Source organism: Ammodytes marinus (assembly GCF_949987685.1).
Source record: "Ammodytes marinus genome assembly, chromosome: 17".
Classification (NCBI taxonomy): domain Eukaryota; kingdom Metazoa; phylum Chordata; class Actinopteri; order Uranoscopiformes; family Ammodytidae; genus Ammodytes; species Ammodytes marinus.
In genome coordinates, this window is record NC_137221.1 from 20,892,220 (window position 1) to 20,914,622 (window position 22,403).

A 22,403-nucleotide genomic window follows, 5' to 3' on the forward strand; every position below is an offset into this window, starting at 1 on the left:
GATTTGAACCCGCGAGCACTGCAACGAAGGCAGGACCCAATATGGTACGTGCTTTACCCACTACACCACCGGAGCGTCCCAGATCCAATCATTTTAACTCCTAAAGGACACAGTTTATACAGAGATTGTGGGCGATTATGGACTGTGATATATGTTACTCCCAGAGCCACTGCCTCTGTCTGACCTGTATTTAACGTCACTGTGCTCATTTCTCATTGGTTATGCTGGTCTCTCGCCCTTCTCCTTTTGTCTTCCAGGAGAGGTGTTCACAGGTTACTACCAGAACAACCCACCGGGAGTCTACTTCTCCATGCACATGCTTCTAACACTCTGCTGGGCTCTGCTCAAGGCCGGCATGGTGTCTGATGTCTTCTCAGTCCTCAATGTCAGCTTGGCCCACGAGATAGTGGTCCGTGTGTTTTTTTTTTCTTCCATCCATATATGAACAATAATGTCATGCAGCAGTAGCCTGGTGCTACCAGACCATCGTACTTCATTTCATTTGTACAGAAGGTCTGGCAGTGCTGTAATTGGCAAACGTTCACTCATGGAGGCGGGTGTCTGTTAAAGTTTAAAACTATTGGATCTGCCCAGTGCCACTCTGGATTAGCCAACCAATCGCATAACGTTTGGTCGTCACGTGTGTCATGAGCCGGCTTCTGGCAACTGAAACTGGAGCGCGACTTCGACGTCATCGTTCTCAGCCACTCGCTCTGTTCGCTGATTGGACCGGCTGTCGAATCTCCGGCAAAACTGGGAAATGGGCTGTACACCCAGACTGACTACTGAAGGGAAAATAAAATTTGGCCGGAAGTAGGCGGGCGGGCGGAGCCAGGCTAATGCAGCAGTACACCATGTTGTAAAAAATAAGCATATAAATCCATGTTAAATGTATTTCCCTTTTTTTTTCCTTCTCTCGCTAGCCCGACCACGAGTTCCTATTGGCCCTCTTTAACTTTGTGAGGGAAAAGGGTCTGATTGGTTGTGTGCCTGAACTCTTACAGCTCACATTCAAGGTAACCTGATGCCTACTTAACTTAACTCACGTATAGCAGTAAGATTGTTGTATGTGTGTATGAGTAAGAAGTCCATTGTGCATGTTGTGTTGACAGATGGCCAGTGCTGGTCTGGTGCTGAGTTTGGACTGCCTTGACTGTGTCAAAAACACCCCAGAGTTCCAGCTGATACTCCATCCAAACTCTCTGGTTTCACTGTCTGGAAACCCCAAGTGAGTGGACACTTCTTGAGCCAAAACATATCAACCACTTTCAATCACAGCATGTATGACTCAGTGGTGAAGTTGTTGTTGTTTTAGTATAAATGCAGGGTTTTTCCTGCATTCAAAAAATGTTGGCGCCCGCCAAAGGAATTTTAGCGCCCGCCAAAGGAAAATCCTCAGCGCCAAAGTGTTTTTTTTTTATATATATATAGATAAATAAATAAAAATCTACTTAAAACGGCTCCAAATGTGTTTCCATTTCCGCGCCATTCCAGTCATATTACTTGCAATCTCAGTTGTAAAAAAATAAATCAGGTCGGGGATAATCGTTATTAAACTATCATTGTTCCGCTCGCCGGGGCATGCAGGCTTTTAAATGCAGCGCACCCTTTCAGCCGTGAGCTCCGCTCGGCCCCTCCCTCACCTGAGTGTAGCTATCGGCTCGTCCAGAGTATGAGGGAGATGTTGCGCATTGCCGGGTGTTTTGAAAAACTTCTAGATGACGAGAATAAAGGTAACTAATTGTGTTGTCTGAAAACACTTCAGACTCACAACAGACTAAAATAATGTGCAAGATTTGTCACACGCGAGTAACGTGACATACGCGACCGAGAGAGAGAGACAGAGAGAGAGAAAGAAAAGTGATATAGCCTACGACCTGATCTGCACCTCTAAACATCCCGACCAATTTGTTTATTCACTTTAAGTCGAATCATAGTGGTCTATGACCAAGCAATCAATGAATACAAACACAGGAAGTTTAAAGCTCCTTGACTCCTGCCACCACAACTGTAAACACTACAATGCAACAGCCTATCCAGCCAGCTCCATGACATAAATAAATCATGCCCTTACATTCAATGCTAGCAAAAGACGTGCCCTATCAACACCATTTACAACTGGTTATTTTTATTTTGACATATTTTTTTTTAAATTATTAAAAATATGTTTCACTTATTTAGCCTATTTCTATTCTCTGTTTTCAGTTCAATTAGGCCTTTGTTTAAAGTCCAAAGTCATGGTGTTATTAGAAAAAAACCTTGTTAAAAGTAAAATAAATGCATAATGTTCTTAAATCAATGATTAACTGTCACAATGTGATTACTCAAAATAATCATGATTATGATTTTTTCATAATCGAGCAGCCCTACCTTCTTCCATGGTTTAGATCAATTAGAAACAATTAAAGTATTAGGCCTAAATAGGTAGGCCTAGTCATTATTAGTATTTTGACTTCATATATAGGTTGTTTATTGTGATTTCATAAGCGTCAGTGAGCTCCATGGTAACACAGTGATTGACAGGCTGACTGAAATGCTCTTGAGCTGGACAGAAACTCCCCTCTCCCAACCCAACACCCCTCTTAAAATACACAAACCGTTTGCCTTTACTGTCGCGACCCCAAAAAAAGTCGGTCGCGTACTGACCCCCCAAAGGCCCATTCTGAGCCAGGAAAAACCCTGTAAATGTCTCTATTACTCTCTGCATATTCATATCAAAGGTTATCCACCGCTGCACCAGAGTTGTACCTGTACCTGAATTTGGCCCATGCCATTGTGGAAATAGAGGTCAGTTCCCCGTCTTCAGTAGATAACTTTTGTCAACTTCTCAAAGGATGAAATGTTCTAGTGTTCAGTGTCTCATTGTTTCTCATGTTCTGTGTCCGTCAGCTTTGCAGCAAACAAGAAGACTGGAGGCGGATGGGTGAGGTATTCAGGTCTATCTGCCAATCCAGCCAGCGTTCCAACCAACTGGAGCGAATCAGCGGTCGCATGGCCATAGCACTGCTGTCTGAGAGCAAAGACAAGCTGTCACTGCCCTTTGCTGCCTTCATGGAGACGGGTAAAAAAAAAAAAAAAAGCTGTTACTTTAGGTTTAAAAAATATCCTGAGCTGCATTTGTTTTCTCTCATTTGTGTCATTACCAATCTCCCATTACTATACATAACAGTTCCTGATCCGTTTGATTGTTCTGATTTTCTTTTTAGTGTGTCCGAATGAAGTGGAGGACAGCCTCATCAGGAGCTTTTTAGGCCGAATTGGAGTCTCTCTCATGTTAAGATACCACAAAACGCATCAATGGGCCAAGGTAAATATTCAAATCATTTACATTTAAATCTGTATCACTGCCTGCCAGCCATGTTTTGTCAGGATAGCTCTGGAAGTGATGCTCACACATAATAGCCATACATTCATTTAGCAATGTCCTGGGCTGTCTTGACTTAAGTGAGCTCATGGAAGCAGCTATAAGCTACACTCAACAAAAATATAAACGCAACACTTTTGTTTTTGCTCCCATTTTTCATGAGATGGACTTAAAGATCTAAAATTCATTCCAGATACACAATTGTACCATTTCTCTCAAACATTGTTCACAAATCTGTCTAAATGTGTGATAGTGAGCACTTCTGCTTTGCTGAGATAATCCATCCCACCTCACAGGTGTGCCACATCAAGATGCTGATCTGACATCATGATTAGTGCACAGGTGTGCCTTAGACTGTCCACAATAAAAGGCCACCCTGAAATGTGCAGTTTTGTCTCACAGCAAAATGCCACAGATGCCACAAGCATTGAGGGAGCGTGCAATTGGCATGCTGACAGCAGGAATGTCAACCAGATCTGTTGCTCGTGCATTGAATGTTCATTTCTCCACCATAAGCCGTCTCCAGCAACTTCGCACAGCCATTGAAGAGGAGTGGACCAACATTCCACAGGCCACAATTGACAATCTGATAAACTCTATGCGAAGAAGATGCGTTGCACTGCATGAGGCAAATGGTGGTCACACCAGATACTGACTGGTTCTGAGTCCCCAGACCCCCAATAAAGCAAAAAAATGCACATTTCAGAGTGGCCTTTTATTGTGGACAGTCTAAGGCACACCTGTGCACTAATCATGATGTCAGATCAGCATCTTGATGTGGCACACCTGTGAGGTGGGATGGATTATCTCAGCAAAGCAGAAGTGCTCACTATCACACATTTAGACAGATTTGTGAACAATGTTTGAGAGAAATGGTACAATTGTGTATCTGGAATGAATTTTAGATCTTTAAGTCCATCTCATGAAAAATGGGAGCAAAAACAAAAGTGTTGCGTTTATATTTTTGTTGAGTGTACTAATTAATTTGTTTGTGTTAAAATAGTATTTCAACTGTCATTTGAACTACCATACTTCCTAGGTGCTAAGACAGACATTTTAATGTATCAAATTGTCTTTAAAATTATTTATTTTTTTACTGTAAATAAACAAAGATAGTATCCATATTTGCTTCACATTTGTGTATAACTTCAGATGCCGGTATATTAGCAAGTTGGTATTGCCTTGTGTTGTCACATAGGGTCGGAGGGTTGTGGAGGTGCTGTCCTTTTCAAAGATCAACTACCCGACTCTCAAGGGTTTGTTTGGGAATGAGGATGGAGCCTCTCGCTGCTACCTGGTCACCGTGGCTACCGAGCTCTTCCTCCTGAGCGGCAGCCTGGAGGGAGCCCTGAACACACTCAGAGGTGACTGCTCTCACCCTGGACCCTCATCTGATCTGATGACTAGAATCCTCTCAAGGCTTTTCTACTGCTTCTGTTGGCAGGCATTTTATATTTGCAAAACACAACGGCATTACACACAACACAACAGCACATAGCCCCAGTTACTTTCCACTTCACTGCCGATGAAGGAACTGAAAGTTAACTTTAGCATTGTAAATGCAGACTGACTCCACAGTAGGGCCGAGATCGTTTATCGGCCTGTGGCATATGCCACAGCGACCACTGACGTACCATGGCATGTGTCGCTCAGTAACGGTAAATGCTGGTTCCAAAAATGGTAAATGCCGGTCCCAACAATGGTATCCTGCCTGTTCCGCTCCCTACATCACCCCAGCACGCCTGCCTCCCCCCTATAATTTCACGACACAAGTATTGCCGTAAATGGATAGCTACAGTGCCTTGCAAAAGTATTCATACCCCCTGAACTTTTCCACATTTTGTTAAATTACAACCACACAGGTTAGTTTATTATATTGGGATTTTATGTGATAGACCAACACAAAGTGACGCACAATTGTGAAGTGGAATGAAAATGAAATATGTTTTACAATATATTTTATAAATGAAAAACTGAAAAGTGTAGCGTGCAAAAGTATTCAGCCCCCCTGAGTCAATACGTTGTAGAACCACATATATCGCTGCAATTACAGCTCCAAGTCTATTGGGGTATGTCCCTACCAGTTTGACACTTCTACAGACTGACATTTTTGCCCATTCTTATTGCAAAATAGCTTGAGCTTCAGATTCAGCATCAGATTGGATGGAAAGCATTTGTGAACAGCAATTTTCAAGTCTTTCCAGATATTCTCGATTGTATTTAGGTCTGGACTTTGACTGGGCCATTCTAACACATGACTATGCTTTGATCTAAACCATTCCATTGTAGATCTGGCTGTATGTTTAGGGTCATTGTCCTGCTGGAAGGTGAACCTCCACCCCACTCTCAAGTCTGTTGCAGACTCTAACAGGTTTTCTGCTCTGTATTCGGCTCCATCCATCTTCCAATCAACTCTGACCAGTTTTCCTGTCCCTGAGACCAACATTTTAGTTTTTGGCTTAATGCAAAATGCAATGTGTGGTGGAAAACTAACACTGCACATCCCCCTGAACGTACCATCCCCACCGTGAAACATGGTGGTGGCAGCGTCATGCTGTGGGGGTCCTTTTCTGCAGCAGGGACAGGGAAGCTGGTCAGAGTTGATGGGAAGATGGATTGAGCCAAATACAGGGCAGAACACCTGTTAGAGTCTGCAAAAAAACTTGAGGCTGGGGCGGAGGTTCACCTTCCAGCAGGACAACTACCCTAAACATACTGTCATATCTATAATGGAATGGTTTAGATCTAAGCATAGTCATGTGTTATAATGGCCCAGTCAATGTTCAGACCTAAATACAATTGAGAATATCTGGAAAGACTTGAAAATTGCTGTTCACAGACGCTTTCCACCAACCTGACGCAGAATCTGAAGCTTGAGCTATTTTGCAAAGAAGAATGGGCAAAAATGTCAGTCTGTAGCTGTACAAAGCTGGTAGAGACATACCCCAATAGATTTGGAGCTGTAATTGCAGAGATAGGTGGTTCTACAACGTAATGACTCAGGGGGGCTGAATACTTATGCACGCCACATTTTTCAGTTTTTTATTTATAAAAAAAATAAAAACCATGTTTCATTTTCATTCCACTTCACAATTATGCACCACTTTATGTTGGTCTATCACATAAAATCCCAATAAAATAAATGTACGTGTGAGGTTGTAATGTAACAAAATGTGGAAAAGTTCAGGGGGTATGAATACTTTTGCAAGGCACTGTATATATATTTGGTCTTTATTGACACTATATCACAACATACTGCTGTAAATAAAGTGATGAATATGTTGTTGGGACCAGCACATGCTACAGGCCGATAAACGATCTCGGCCTCTCTCTCCAATCAGGGCGAGGGTCAGTGCAGTGTTTCCCCTAAAAAATTTTTTAGGCCCGGTGGTAAGAGCTAATAAAGAGTGCGCGCCGCGTGCGTACCAAATTTCTAGAAGAAATTGACCAAAACGAACCCCATTTGGGATGAGCCTCTTTTGACAGCCCGTTAAAAATGAGGGCATAGGGTTATACTTTCACATTCATCAGTACGTTTGTACATGTGGTGTTTCTCGCAGGATTTAGATCAGGATAGATCCTGCTGGGTGAGAATGGACCTTCTAGGGGGGTCTGGGGGCATCCCCCTGCAGAAGAAACCTTATCCTTTTAAAGTTAAATACATCAATCTGGTGCACTTTGAGAGGCGAAATCTGTTTAATTATGTGCTCTGTAAACAAATGTAATATGTCCTGCCTATAACTATTTTCTGTAATAATTTGGAGATACAAGCCACGTAAACTATTGAAGAAAAACACGTGGATTTCAATAAAAAAACAATAAACACTAAGATCTAATATAGACAGGTCCTGTTTAGTACTCATTTCTGGAATAATATGAATCACCTCACCTTGAAGCTAGCCTACTGAAACATTGTTTTTATTTATTTTTTATGCAAATAGCCTTGTTGAAAATTAATTAATTAACATAGGCTACACATCATGATTAGCCTATCAACATGTGTGCTACATAAGGCAACTTCCCTATTCCGACCATTATATTTCATCTAGCCTATTTCTCAATTTAAAACATAAAAATAAAGTAGGCCTAGCATTGAAAATACAAAAAAATAAAGCTTGTAGGCCTACTATGGCCTGCTGTTTTCAAGATAACTTAACAGTTAAAACAATAAATTAATTAATTTGTCCCCTGAAAATAAATGAATGCTTTTCTGAGAAGAATGCCAAAGGCAGTAGCAGTGTGGCACTTCTGTAAACTTACTGAAACGAGAGCATGCCGTTTTTTTCTGCGCTGTCTCTGCTGTTGATACAGATGGGTTGTGTTGCCACGGCGACGTAGCGATTTTAACTTCCTAAGTTTTGCTCAGCACTTTTTCCTGTTCAACGTCCCTGTTACTGAGTCCTTAATATCTCCATAGATCAGGCGCTGGTTTTATTTTCACCACTAGTTCAACGTTTGCTTGCTAGTCATGCTTCTTCTCATTGACTTCCGTGTCTAACAAGTGCGCACCGAATGCACACGCGCATCGCTCGCAAATGATTATTACGGAATCAATGATTTTTTATTTATTTTTATTTTTAAAGTCAGGCTGCTGTTGGCCTGGCGGGGGGTCCCGTTGGCCTGGCGGGCCCGCCAGGACTGTATAATGGTAGGGGAAACACTGGGTCAGTGACAATAATACACACCTACCCTTTCAGTTTCAGTCTGGCCAATCTTTTGTGTTGTGGCAAATGTATTTTTTTTTTGTGTGAATTGCTGCTCTGTGGCAAATTGCTGTTGTGTTGGGTGTATTGCTGTAGTATTTTGCACCTCGGGGCCAGTCCTTGACACAATTATTAATTAACACCTCATTGGACAGAATCTTCTTTTGGCCGTCTTGTAGATAACTCTTTGAAAATCTGTAAAAAATGTGTGCCCTGCAAATAATTAGTTTTATGCGCCTTTTAATTCAGAAAACAAATGGTTCCTGAGTTCGTGCTCGTGGCCGTGTGAGCCTGCAGATATGGAAAGCAGGACTCGTGTGTTGATTCGTCTGGCTGAGAAAACCTCTCACAGAGACACACTGGAAGTCCTCAGTAACCTCCCCGGACTCAAGGAGCCCAACGGTGAGAGAAGAAAACATATATTAATGGCCTGTGTTGTCGATAAGAATCCCACCGGTTCATTGAAGAATATTGTCTCCAAGCACAATTGTATCATGTACGTGGAACTCTTTATGGTTTCTTGATATGCTGTGTGGAATTAAAACTACACAGCCAGTGTCAGTAGAGTAGTTCTGGCTACACAGAGCTCAAACATGACTCCTCAGTTATGTCTGGCTATAACTCTGAACGGGTTTGCGATGTAATTGTTTGCAATTGTTTGTAATTGTATGTTTTCGTTTTCTCTCAGCCTTGGTCAATATATCCAGCTACCGTCCTCTGTTTACCTCTCACCTGAAAGTGTGCGTGGACAGACAGACATTACCCGTAGCTTCAGACACAGTGGACTTCATGCTCTCTAAAAAGCTGTCAGTGGACTACGCTATGCTGCAGGTACTCTTACACAAACTGGGCAAGCAAAACCTCTGGCTCCGGGCACGAGAAGTATTCAAACGTGAGTATCACTTCCTGGTTTATTGGCTGCTCCCAATCATAAAGACAGTTTAAAAGAAAAGCAGAAAGATTAAGACTAAATGAAGCACGTTGTCTTCATCAGACTGCCTGAGCGTGGGCTACTACCCAGGAGTGTCTGCTCCTCCTGGGCTGATGACTCTGCTGGTTCCCTGTCGACTGGGGGAGGTGGAGCTGGCTCTCACCTTTGAGATGTTCCTCACTGTCAACGCAACAGCCATTGTACACCTTTCAGAGGCCACCGCTCTCTCTCTCAGCATCACTCTCAGGAGGTAACGTGTGCGTGCGTGTGTGTGTGTGTGTGTGTGTGTGTGTGTGTGTGTGTGTGTGTGTGTGTGTGTGTGTGTACGCTGGTTGCATTATATGATCTGTGTGTACATGATGGTCTTGCTTCCTCCCCTACAGAACTCAAAGCTGTGAGAGCGAGTACTTGTCAGCTGGTAGCCGCCTCCTCTCTGCAGCTTGTATCCCTCAGCCTAAACTAATCATTCACTACAAAGCTGTTAACTCTGCACAGGAGCAAGTGTTCTCACTTGACATTCCCTCTGCTCGATTCTGGCTCCGCCATAATCATCTGTGGGCCAAGGAGGTGTGGACACACTGAACCAAAACGGTTACTCCCCCTTCCCACGCCCCTGACGTACCTTGGAACTGCTTCTGTTACAGAGACCACGGGAAAAACGACAGATGAAATCAGGAAAACGAACGCATGTGCATTTCTGATGGCTGTACGTTTGTAACACTAATTGTAATTTTTCAATTAAGCCTTCGACTAAGAAGCAGAACATCAGAAAATCTCAAAGACTGACTGCCAGAACTTTATTAATTTCTCATTTTTGTTCCAAATTCTTTTAAAATAAGTTAAAGGAGTTTTTTGTTAATTCCTTGTTGTTTCTTGAGAAGTTATTTTAATCTCTTTGATTTGTGTCACGCAGTCTTTACCATCAGTACAAAAAAAAAGGTCTGTTGGAGACAAGAGTCCAACATCATTTTGTAGCGTTAACCAGATATTGTTTATAACAACAATGTAAAGTGAGTGTGTATAGGTGTGTATTTATAATGGTTTTGAGTCTTTGACAGTATTATGTTACTGTATTATATTACTGATTGTCAAAACCTCGATTGTTGCTCGTTCAGGAGCTGGGATTTACATTTTCTTTGTATGAAGTTTTTATGAGAGAATTTTTCTGCCCCCAAAAAGTTTGACTGTAGTTTTCCATCAAAAAAAGGAAAATGGATATTCTCTGGAATAAAGAGTCGACAAAATTACTGCCATTGCTTTTGTTTTTATCGAGGGAATTACCACTGATGTTGGTTCTCCTTGATGTTTATCCTTTCAAAAAATCAAACTAGCATTAATTAGCTTGGTTGGTTTAGTCACTCGTGGTGAGGGAAGTGAACTACATTTCCCTAACAGTCCAGAAGTGGGAATTGGTTATAAACAATGGTAAGGGTAGTTCACACTGCTTATGGGACGTCAGTCAAAGTTAAAAGGGTCAATCTTTTTTGGCTCAATGTCCTGCTGGTTACAAGTGTTACACTGACTAACCTGATGGTACATTACTTTACATTTAAAAGCATATTTGTGGTTCCTTGCAGCCACTGTTACTTTTGACCATTGATGGAGCTCTATTTAAAGACAACCTTTTGCTTTCCTGTCCAGCTCACAATTTAAGCCCCCTAGCATTTATTCCAAATGATGGTAGCTGTAATTAAACGGAGCCCTTTTTCTTCTTCATAGAATAATTCATCCAAAAGCCAATTAACCCTAATTGGTACCCATGCCTACAGGAATGAATGGATATCTCAAACAGAAAACAGAATCAGTTTGACTTAATGTTAATAGGACTGTCATTGAGATTAAAGGTGGAGTCTGACTCTGGAGAAGGCCTGTCGTCAAATCAACTTTATTTCAAAATCAGTATCTCCTCACGATACTTAAAAAAATCCAGTGTCAATACACAGACTAAGCTCTGTAAACGGGTATTTTGCTAGCTACAGTGGGCCCCCTTTTAATTACATATTTGTTTACATGCCAGTGTTCCATTTTTTTTCTTCCAGTTCACGATCGATACGGACAGGCACCGGATCGTGAGGAGATGTTCACTAATTTTGAGAAAAAGTGATATTGACAAGAATTCTCCAGAATAGCTGACTCCACCTTTAAGGCCTTAATTATTCATTCATACACTCAACGCCAATACAACACAAACGGCCAATGTCATGTGAAAAAAGACCAATTTTTATCTTCAATTAATTTTCCAATTTCAAATAGACATACAGTATCTCACAAAAGTGAGTACACCCCTCACATTTCTTCAAATTTTTCTTTATATCTTTCCATGGGACAACACTGAAGAAATGACACTTTGATACAATGTAAAGTAGTCAGTGTACAGCTTGTATAACAGTGTAAATTTACTGTCCCCTCAAAATAACTCGACACACAGCCATTAATGTCTAAACTGCTGGCAACAAAAGTGAGTACACCCCTTAGAAAAAATGTACAAATTGGGCCCAAAGTGTAAATATTTTGTGTGGCCACCATTATTTTCCAGCACTGCCTTAACCCTCTTGGGCATGTAGTTCACTAGAGCTTCACAGGTTGCAACTGGAACCCTTTTCCACCCATTTATGACAGCATCACAGAGCTGGTGGATATTAAAGACCTTGCGCTCCTCCACCTTCTGTTTGAGGATGCCCCAAAGATGCTCAATAGGGGTTAGGTCTGGAGACATGCTTGGCCAGGCCATAACCTTTACCCTCAGCTTTTTTAGCAAGCCACTGGTCGTCTTGGAGGTGTGTTTGGGGTCGTTATCATGTTGCAATACCACCCTGCGGCCCAGTTTACGAAGGTTGAGTGCACGTGGTCAGCGTCGTACACAGAGGTTGGCTTTGGAAAATAGACGTATGAGTGCTGCCAGCATTGCTGAAGGGCTTGAAGGGGTGGGGGGTCAACCTGTCAGTGCTCAGACCATACGCCGCACTCTGCATCATACTGGTCTGCATGGCTGTCATCCCAGAAGGAAGCCTATTCTAAAGATGATGCACAAGAAACCCCACAAAAAGTTTGCTGAAGACAAACAGACTACGGACATGGATTACTGCAACCATGTCCTGTGGTCTGATGAGACCAAAATACATTTATTTGGTTCAGATGGTGTTAAGAGTGTGGAGCGGCAACCAGGTGAGGAGTACAAAGACAAGTGTGTCTTGCCTAGAGTCAAGCATGGTGGTTAGAGTGTCATGGTCTGGGGCTGCATGAGTGCTGCCAGCACTGGGGATCTACAGTTCATTGAATTCTAACATGTACTGTGACATACTGAAGCAGAGCATGATCCCCTCCCTTCATAAACTGGGCCGCAGGGTAGTACTGCAACATGATAACGACCCCAAACACACCTCCGAACGACCACTGGCTTGCTAAAGAAGCTGAGGGTAAAGGTTATGGACTGGCCAAGCATGTCACCAGTCTTAAACCCTATTGAGCATCTTTGGGGCATCCTCAAACGGGAGATGGAGGAGCGCAAGGACTCTAATATCCACCAGCTCCTTGATGTCGTCATGAATGGGTAGAAGAGGGTTCCAGTTGCAACCTGTGAAGCTCTAGTGAACTACATGCCCAAGAGGGTTAAGGCAGCGCTAGAAAATAATGATGGCAAAACAAAAAATTTACACTTTGGGGCCAATTTGGAAATTTTTTCTTAGGGGTGTACTCACTTTTGTTGCCAACAGTTTAGACATTAATGGCTGAGTGTCGAGTTATTTTGAGGGGACAGTAAATTTACACTGTTATACAAGCTGTACACTGACTACTTGACATTGTATCAAAGTGTCATTTATTCAGTGTTGTCGCATGGAAAGATATAATGAAATATTTGAAGAAATGTTAGGGGTGTACTCACTTTTGTGAGATACTGTATATCAAAGTCAACGAGCTGTATTAGGTTTTCCCTCTGTCTCTGTGCATAAAGTTGTTATGAAGCATCTTAACCACCAGGGGGCGGTACTGCACTGTGGTGAGATGAACAGTAATGTAAAGCATGATTATCCAGAGATTTGCAAGTGATGATAGACAATAAAAACATTAAGGAAAAGAAAAGATGGCTGGCGGAATTGGAATGGAAATATAAAATTGCCTTGCCTTGATAAGAGAGGCTAACCTGGACATCTTATTTCTCATATGTTCCAGTAAGGTCTCCGAGGAGGTTTTCTCCAACTGATTGTGAAATCACTTAACAACACAACAATCTCCCAGAGGCTGCCGTTTGATTTTATGTGGCGGCATCTGAGGTGACCACAGGGAAATGACACTTAACGATGTGTTATTTCAATTTGCCCTTTACCGTATGCGTATGCCCATTCAGACCTGCAGCCAGTCAGAGCCTATAGCAACGGCATGCTGTTGAGCAAAAACACTGCAGAGCCCTATTTCCTATTCCTGAACAGTTGTACCGTAGGTATAGCCTACTTATTACATGCCGTTATTCAGATGACAAGACAGCCCTTTTATCATGCATAATATAGTAGCTGGGACAAACAAAGCCACGTCTTCAAGAGTGAACTAATGATGAAAATAAATAATGCCGGAGACTGTAGCTAAATCTATTGCCATCTATTGTGTGTAACAAAATACTGCTAATGAATGCAAAATAGGATGACTTTAAGTAAAGTGTGACCCCCTACATACACACTTACCGTTCACATTCAGTCAGATGATGGCTGTAAAATGGAAAATGAGCCCTCGGAGCAAACAGGAAACGGAGGATGTGTCATCCAGGGATAACTGAGATGATGGAACACAGAGCTGCTTGTGCTGTCCTAATCATGTTAAGAGCACCACCGCCTCGAGTCCCTCTGTGTGACCCCGACTGCCCTCCGAGGCTGATGTTGCCTGTGTCATATGAAACTCTTCATTTAAACGTAAAGAGAAGCATTCATCACACCGTGGACTCACTACTGGCCTGCAGGGGCCTGTGTCAAGCATACTATATGTCATGGGTTATTCCTGCGGTAACGCTTTCTCACTTTTTGACACATCAGCCTAACCTCTCTCATGTTTTCAGACGATTCCTCCTTTCATCTTGCCCTGGCATGTTTTGATCATCTTTGAGAAGTTGCTGTAAATCAACCAACTAGAGGAGTAGGAGACATTATGTAAAATGAAGTTGGGTAAGTGTCCCATATATACCTTGCTTCATAAATAATAAGCAATGTCCAATCATTTGTGCTCCTCTTTGGACTTCCCTGCCAATCTTTGTTTGTGATCTGGAGTCAGTGATTCTGGAAAAAGCTGGTTGTCAAAATCCCTTTTGGTCTAAATCAGTCAGAATCTCCTCACGATCTGCTACCTGTCCATACTGTGTGTGTGTGTGTGTCTGCGCACGCACACTGGAAAAAAATTCAGATGTTAATTCACAGCCTATGGGTATGTATGTGTAAACTAATAGGTCAACTGACAGAAAATTATGGGAATCAACTCTTTGTTTCAGTCACTTTTCAAGCCAAACACAAATGTTAAAATGAGCCACTCTTCTTTGTCATGAGATGATTGAACATCTTTGGGGTTTCCAGACTTTTCTACCAACAAAGGAAGCCATTTAAAAAAAACACCACCATGGTTTGTGAGAAACTCACTGTATTGTAAAGTAAAAGTGGTATTGGATTGAAAATATTCACTACTGCAAGAAGATACAAGGGAGATATTTTGCCCTACTGCTGCAATGACGCACAGCTCATGAACAGTTGTACCGTGTATTTATTACGAGCTATTGTTCAGATGACAAGACAGCGCCCTTTTATCATGCATAATAGCTGTGACAAACAAAGCCATGTCTTCCAAAGTGAACTAACGATGAAAATAAATAACAGGATGCCATGCTCATGAGATGTGAGAAGGCTGGATGATAAATATGGAGAAGCAACTTGTTAGTGGCCATGTTTTTGTGTCTCCTCCCACCTATACGTATGTTACAGAAGGAGCGAGGGAGGAAAGAGAAGGAACGACTACAGCAGACCAATACTGCTACATATCTCACGGCTCCAACCACTCTGTGCTTAACAGACCACTGCACTCACCATACTGTGTGAGTGGAGAGTCATAGAAATGATTTATATCCTATTTGGCCATATGTACTTCCAACAGCTGAAGAGTGATTTTTGTTGGATTAGAACCCCAAAATTGAGCAAATCAGATATAGCCTACCAAACTTGATGAGTCAAAATGCATACACACGTGTAATACTCTGTTAAACATGTTTTTAAATGCGGAAATGTTGTAGGCTATGTATGTTGTCTGTTTTTATTGGTTATTTTACTTAACTTTTTGCGGTTTTTTTTCAGAGGAAAGGCTAGGCTACTGAAGTGGATAGCCAAAGTTACCGTAACCTCCACTACACCCGTCCAACAGCTGAAAGCCAGTAGACTAAAATCTAAGTTTAATGCAGGCTACAGCATTTGTATAGCCATGTAAAGAACTTCGAATTGCCTTATGTCTGAATTTAATTGTGCTAAGCCTATATAGCCTATAAATAAACTTAGGCTACCTTACCTTTCCTTAATAGGCCTACTGTAGGCCTATCAATAATTAACTAGGCCTACGCGCTATGTAGCCTATCCTGGGGTCAGTACATTGAACTAAACAAATGACCCAAGCTTTTATCCCATTTAATTTCCCCTTACGTCTCCCACTCAAATGGTAAAACAATTATAACTCATTTTAACTGGGGGCAAAACCGTGTGCACACCTTGTCACTCATGCCTGACTGACGCCTGTGAGCATTGCACGATAGCACGCGCACATGACCACACTCCCCTCCGTGTCGGCCTGTCGGGAACGAGCGTTTGGCTCACACCCCTCTCCCTGCTCCTCCCTAGGGCGGAAGTGGGTCCATTTTTTTTTTATCTCTGTAGGCTAAGAGCAGCTCGAGGAGCTGCAGCCCGAGCAACACGCGCCCGCCTCACGTTTATGTTAATGTTTATTCGCCCGGGAGTAAACAACGGCAAAAACATCGAGGCGAGGGACGAAACTGAGGTTCGCACGGTCGTTCGGCCGAGTTTTTTTTCCTCCCAATGGTTGCGGGGCGCCGTTTTTCAACGCTGCTGCGGGAGGAAAACCCCTGCGCATTCCTCCACGCATAGAGCCAGGGAGAGGGAAAGAGCCAACTGGGGAGGAGAGCTGGAAGCGGCCTCTTCATTCCGTGGTGGACCGGTGAATTCACTCACACGGGCTCGTGGTATACGTCCTGTCTGATGGTGGGGCATTTCGTGGACTCACTGTGTTTGTTTTTGATGCCCTGCTGACCCGAGGCACGCTATGAGATCGTTGCTTTGATGAATAATTTACTGTGTCGCGGTCCGAGGCTCGCGCAGCGACCGTTGGCTGCGCCCGACGCCGCCTGAAAGGGCCCCGATGGTGGACTAGAGAGGACCGCCACAACGACAACGAAGGCGAGCCTAATTGAAAGAGCAGAAAATAAAGCAACATTGTTAGTTCTTTGCTACTCGTCTGTGCTGTAAGCGCACAGCCCCGTAGTCATGTTGGCGAGTCGGTGGGGGAGGAGAGAAGGAGCCCCCAGTGTTTCGACGCCGACCCAGTGTCACTCCAGCTTCGGGTTTATTTTATGAGCCTCACCGCGAAGCACCATCGGGAGACTTTCTCTATCACAGAAGCGCCAACATTGTCCATTGGCATCTCGTTGGTCTTACTTGGATGCTTCTTGCAAAACGCCTTACACAACTGAACTGAAATTATATTAACAACATAAGTGTTTTTCTTTTTTGTTACTTCAGAAGCAATCTTTAAACTGTTCTGAAATACTGGCTACCTCTTTGTTTTGGAGTTGTATAATACAGAGCAACATCTGTAACTCCATGAGCACCGTGACTTTAATACCTCATATGAATCTACCTCAAGTACAACTTTATCTTTTACGCAGCTCAACGGCCGATGTGTCCTCCAATGAATACCTCAACCTCCTCATTGTTGCACATCTTGTAAACTTTTAAGCCTGTGTTTTCGGTGAAGCTGCAGATGGCTTCGTTTCAAGACTCAGACCTGCAGACGTGCCCGCTCTGCAAGGAGCTGTGCGGCTCCTCTGCACCCATTTCCTCCAGCTCTTCTACCTCCTCATCTTCCTCGCATACCTCATGCTCCTCCAGCCAGACCACCAGGAGGCTCCACGTCCTGCCCTGCCTCCACGCCTTCTGCAGGCAGTGTCTGGAGGGCCAGCGGAGTCCCGGGGAGCCGCTCAAGCTGCGCTGCCCCACCTGTGACCAGAAGGTGTCCATCTCTGAGGCCGGCGTGGACTCCCTGCCTTCCTCCAACTTCTTCAGCAGCCTGCTTGATGTGGTGGTGAGCTCCGAGGAGCAGATTCAGAACAAGAACGGCCACCACCACCAGCACCACCACCCCCCCCAGCGGACAGGCCTAGGCGGAGGCTCCTTGGGCGGCTTCCATCTCCCTCACGGAGGCCTGCTACACCCCCACCACCTTGGAGAGCCTCAGTGCAGCTCCTGTGATGAGGAGAACCCCTCCACCTCCCACTGCCTGGACTGCCAGGAGTACCTGTGCGACAACTGCGTGCGGGCGCACCACAGGGTGCGGCTGACCAAGGACCACTTCATCGAGCGCCTGGGAGACAGCCTCCACCTGGGCCGGCTCAACACCAACAGCAACGCGGGCCAGCCGGGCGTATCGGTGTCCCTGGCCCAGTCCCTGCAGAACAACTTTGCCCTCCTGTCGCTGTTCCAGGATCGCATGAGCTTCTGCCAACACCATGATAATGAGGTGAGTAGAGCATACAACTACAGCCACTGCACCTGGGAATAACAGACATATAAGGTGGAGTCAGCAATTCTGGAGAGTGCTTGTCAAAAATCACTTTGTCAAAATCAGTGACTATCTCTTCACGATCTGCTTGACCAGATTGCCATTTCTTAAAGCGTCTTTTTTCTAAGTGGCAATTGGAACTGCCTCTTGGACACAGAGACGTATACACATATGCATCCATACCTATGATCCATACCCACATTCCCCCCTTTCAGCTGCTACAACATGAATGCTGAAACATTCCATACTGTGTGTGCGCTGAAAATCTGGTGTTAATACACAGACTAGGCTCTGTAAACTGGTGTTAAATCAAAGGTAATCATAGACTATGCCCGTCTACAGAGCCTAGGCTGTATACTAACACGGTTGTTTTTTTCCAAGACATACATAGTATGGACAGGTAGAGGATCATGAGGAGATATTCACTGATTGTAGAGCTGCAACGATTAATCGACGAATCGATTATTAATCGATTATTAAAATAATCGTAAACTATTTTGATAATCGTTTGGAGCAATTTTTTTATAAAAAATTTCCAAATTCTCTGATTTCAGTTTCTATAATGTGAATATTTTCTGGTTTCTTTAATCCTATAATGACAGTAAACTGAAATATCGGTGTGTTTTGGACATAACAATACATTTGAGGACGTCAACATGGGCTTTGGAAAATGTATCAACATTTCTGACATTTTACGGACAAACACTAATCGATCAATAATCGATTAATCGAGAAAATAATCAACAGATTAATCGATTATCAAAATAATCGTTAGTTTCAGCCCTAACTGATTGTGACACTAAGCATTCTCCACAATAACTCCGCTTTTAATGAACGCATGTCACACACAAATAACTCATCCATTTTTGACAAATCTTGGGAGTGTTTTGGCAAATATACACCCACCCAATTGGTCTTGTGGTGTTGGTAGTGCAATAACATTATACTTCATGCACACACACACAACAACATCCACACAGACACACTCCTAATAGTATTATGAGTATAGTATAGAACCATACTGGGGGCCATATGGCCTTAGGTTCAAAGGGAGCTGAGTGGCTCTTCACCTAGTTCCCTGGAGACGAACAGGCACGTGTGCTGAGCTGGATTTATACACGCACACACTCACACACAGTCCCTGTGTGCACACACACACACTTATAAGCATAGACACATGCAGAGTCTGGTTAATCTGTACCACACCATCCATTCAGGGCAGAGAGAGGCCCCGGCAGTAACTGCACACATGTTTCTATGACTGTTAGAAGTCCTATGCATGGACATTTTATGGAGATTTACCCTTTGTCTGATAACGGGAAAGACAAGTTGGAACCCAGGGCCCAAAGTTGTGTTCAGGGCAAAGTAAACTACAAAGGCCCGTCAAACAGGAAACCAGCTTTTCCATGGTTTAGTCATATGGGTCAGGAAGAATAACAAATAGCACTAGTAGGGGGTCTTGGAATGTCATTTTTGCACTACTTCTGGTTTCTGTTGAGGAGCTCACTCTGGATAATTCACTCTTTGGCCACAGGAGCTTGAATAAAACATATTTAGTCCAAGTAGATCTAAAAGGTCCGGCCGAATGACTTTAAGCGTGGTCAGGTAAGTCAGCAAATATTGAGTGCAGAGATAATGCGGTATGTGTACTGTGCACTCTAATAATTCAGTTAATCCAGTAGCAATTCAGTTGTAAAAGTTGTGTTCTCACCAAAACACATCGTGTGTCGTTTTGTGGCTGAAAATATAGACATATTTATTTAGATATTTGAAATTACAATAGTTATATACAGCGAGCATGCAGACTTCTTCATTGCTTATGCAGATGGATTGCTGTTAAGTTAAACCTGCAGCAGGAATGTGTATTGCGTTGCCCACATGCTATCCTGTGAATCCTATTGTGTTTGAATGATCCGTTCAATAAGGGCATCCACTACTAAATGGTCCAAAATCTCCAGTGGGCTAGCTGGAGGCATGTAAGAGGCAATAGGTGGGCCGCTACTTCCACTTTGTTTGTGTGAATTCTAATAAAAAATAATTCCATGCCCCCCCCCCCCCACACACACACACACACCCCCCTCCGGCCCACTGCCAGTAAATAGGTGGCTTCAGTTTTCCAGTAACAGCTTCCTTTCCCAGTAAGGCCCCACTCACTCACTGTGCTTGAGCCCGGGGGGAGGAAATGACACAGGAGAAGGCTACTCTTTCTGAACCTATGAGCAATGCGCAAGCACAGTCATTGTCCGCTACCCAGCTCCACATCCATCACCTGTTAAAATGGTTCCTCATGTAGCCTGTACCAGCATGTCAGAAAGACCACTTTTGATCTTTTCAGAATTTTCATATTGGGTAAAAATGACGTGCCGAGTGAACATCCACTTGATCTCTTTATTCTTTAGTTTTTTTTATTAATTCCCAGTTTGCTTATCCAATGCACATTTTCCAAATGCTCAAATTGCCATTTCTTAAAGCGTCTTTTTTCTAAGTGGCAATTGGAACTGCCTCTTGGACACAGAGACGTATACACATACATCCATACCCACATCCCCCCTTTCAGCTACTACAACATGAATGCTGAAACATGTTGTTTTAGCCGTTGTGTGAGCGGTAAGAAAGAAACTTGTTGCTATTTTGAACGCTATTGTCCAGCAAAGCTCCTACCAGATATTTCTGTCCTTTGCTTGTGTGGGCTTTGGGAACTGGCTATTGAAGAGGAAGACAAAGAGATTGATTGCGAGGAGATGTTGTGTAGCATGCAGCAACCGATCTGCTCAAAATGATCTGATTACAGTGAAGTTGGGGCGCAATTGGCCATTTTATAATTTTGGTCATCATTTTTGCTATGATGTCATCCTGTTTTAGTCCAGTTTGCAGCAGTGTGTGAAAACAGTTGGCAGGTTTCCTCTTCTCTGTTTTGTTTTTCTGTCTTTGAATATAGACTCCTCCTGACTAATTATTTCCTCTCACGCAAGCCCAGAACATGCATGTATGTTTCAGTCGGCTGGCCATCAGCTGTATGCCTTTGCTGTGTATTGAGGCACAACTCTGAAGAGAACGTAAGACTCTGCATCCGCTTTTTTCTGTCCACTCCTTTTGAGGTGTGCATGGTTGTATCTGGCCTGGCACCGCCCGCCTACCTACTTCTGCTCAATTTTCATTTCATTAGTCAGTCTGTATCAGCGGAATATTTGCGTGTTTTCTCCGGCAGATGTTTACCTGTCCAATCAGCGAACAGAGGGAGTGGCTGAGAACCATGACGTTAAGGGTCGTGCACCATGCTAGGTTGTATCTGGCCCCTCATACCAATAAGAGACCACTGCGTCTGAGTTATGGAGAGTGTTCTCCCCTCAGGAGCTGGAGTGTGTCCCCTCTGCAGTGTTATGTAATCATGCCGAGGTATTTCTTCTCACCCAAGAGATTGTTCCTGACAGTGATTACTACTCACCACTCAAACACCTGTCCTGAACCATGGAAAAATGTCCTTTGTAAGGTTATTGTGAGGGTGTGCAGTCCCTTGTGTCTGAAAGGGGCACTGGAATATTTAAACGTATTTTAAATGGCCAATCACTTAGCCTTTTCCGCTGGATTTTGTTGGCTCACACACAAGCATGGTCTGAGGCAATGGTCGTGAGTTTGAAAAAAGGTGTGACTAAAAGGAGTGTAGCGCAGGTGTAATTAATGACATAACCTATGCTGCATCATGTGTTTCAGTTTAAGGACCCTGCTAAAGCTCTACATTTGATCAGCCTTAGCAAAAGTTAGCTTCACATACAGACATGAGGAGCTGCCTAACAGCTCTGTAAAACTCTTATTTTAAGACCAGAGATTTGGATAAGAAAAAAACCACAAAAATAAAAATAACTGTTATGAAAAACAACAGAAAACGGATCTCTCTTCCGGTCCTATATATGCAAAGTAAACAGATATCAATGATAGTAAGATTTGATTATTTAACGAAGGGACAGTACTGCATCTACTAAAATAAACAGACAGCAATCTGCATTTCAACTGGCAACATTATCTCTTTGTGGCTAGAATTGGGAACCCACTGTACAATTACACTCAACAAAAATATAAACGCAACACTTTTGTTTTTGCTCCCATTTTTCATGAGATGGACTTAAAGATCTAAAATTCATTCCAGATACACAATATTACCATTTCTCTCAAACATTGTTCACAAATCTGTCTAAATGTGTGATAGTGAGCACTTCTGCTTTGCTTAGATAATCCATCCCACCTCACAGGTGTGCCACATCAAGATGCTGATCTGACATCATGATTAGTGCACAGGTGTGCCTTAGACTGTCCACAATAAAAGGCCACCCTGAAATGTGCAGTTTTGTCTCACAGCAAAATGCCACAGATGCCACAAGCATTGAGGGAGCGTGCAATTGGCATGCTGACAGCAGGAATGTCAACCAGATCTGTTGCTCGTGCATTGAATGTTCATTTCTCCACCATAAGCCGTCTCCAAAGGCGTTTCAGAGAATATGGCAGTACATCCAACCGGCCTCACAACCGCAGACCACGTGTAACCACACCAGCCCAGGACCTCCACATCCAGCAGGTTCACCTCCAAGATCGTCTGAGACCA

The 22,403-nt window shown here is 43.2% G+C and overlaps 1 protein-coding gene across 1 annotated transcript in view; it reads left to right on the forward strand.

Moving 5' to 3' along the window:
• The first annotated feature begins 16,977 nt into the window (after positions 1–16,977).
• Positions 16,978–22,403, forward strand: part of trim71 (tripartite motif containing 71, E3 ubiquitin protein ligase) — a 33,922-nt gene continuing 28,496 nt past the window's right edge. Inside the window, exon 1 of the mRNA XM_080045143.1 lies at positions 16,978–17,764. Within this exon, the coding sequence (XP_079901269.1) occupies positions 17,009–17,764 (756 nt within the window). The 5' untranslated portion in view covers positions 16,978–17,008. The remainder of the gene's footprint in view (positions 17,765–22,403) is intronic.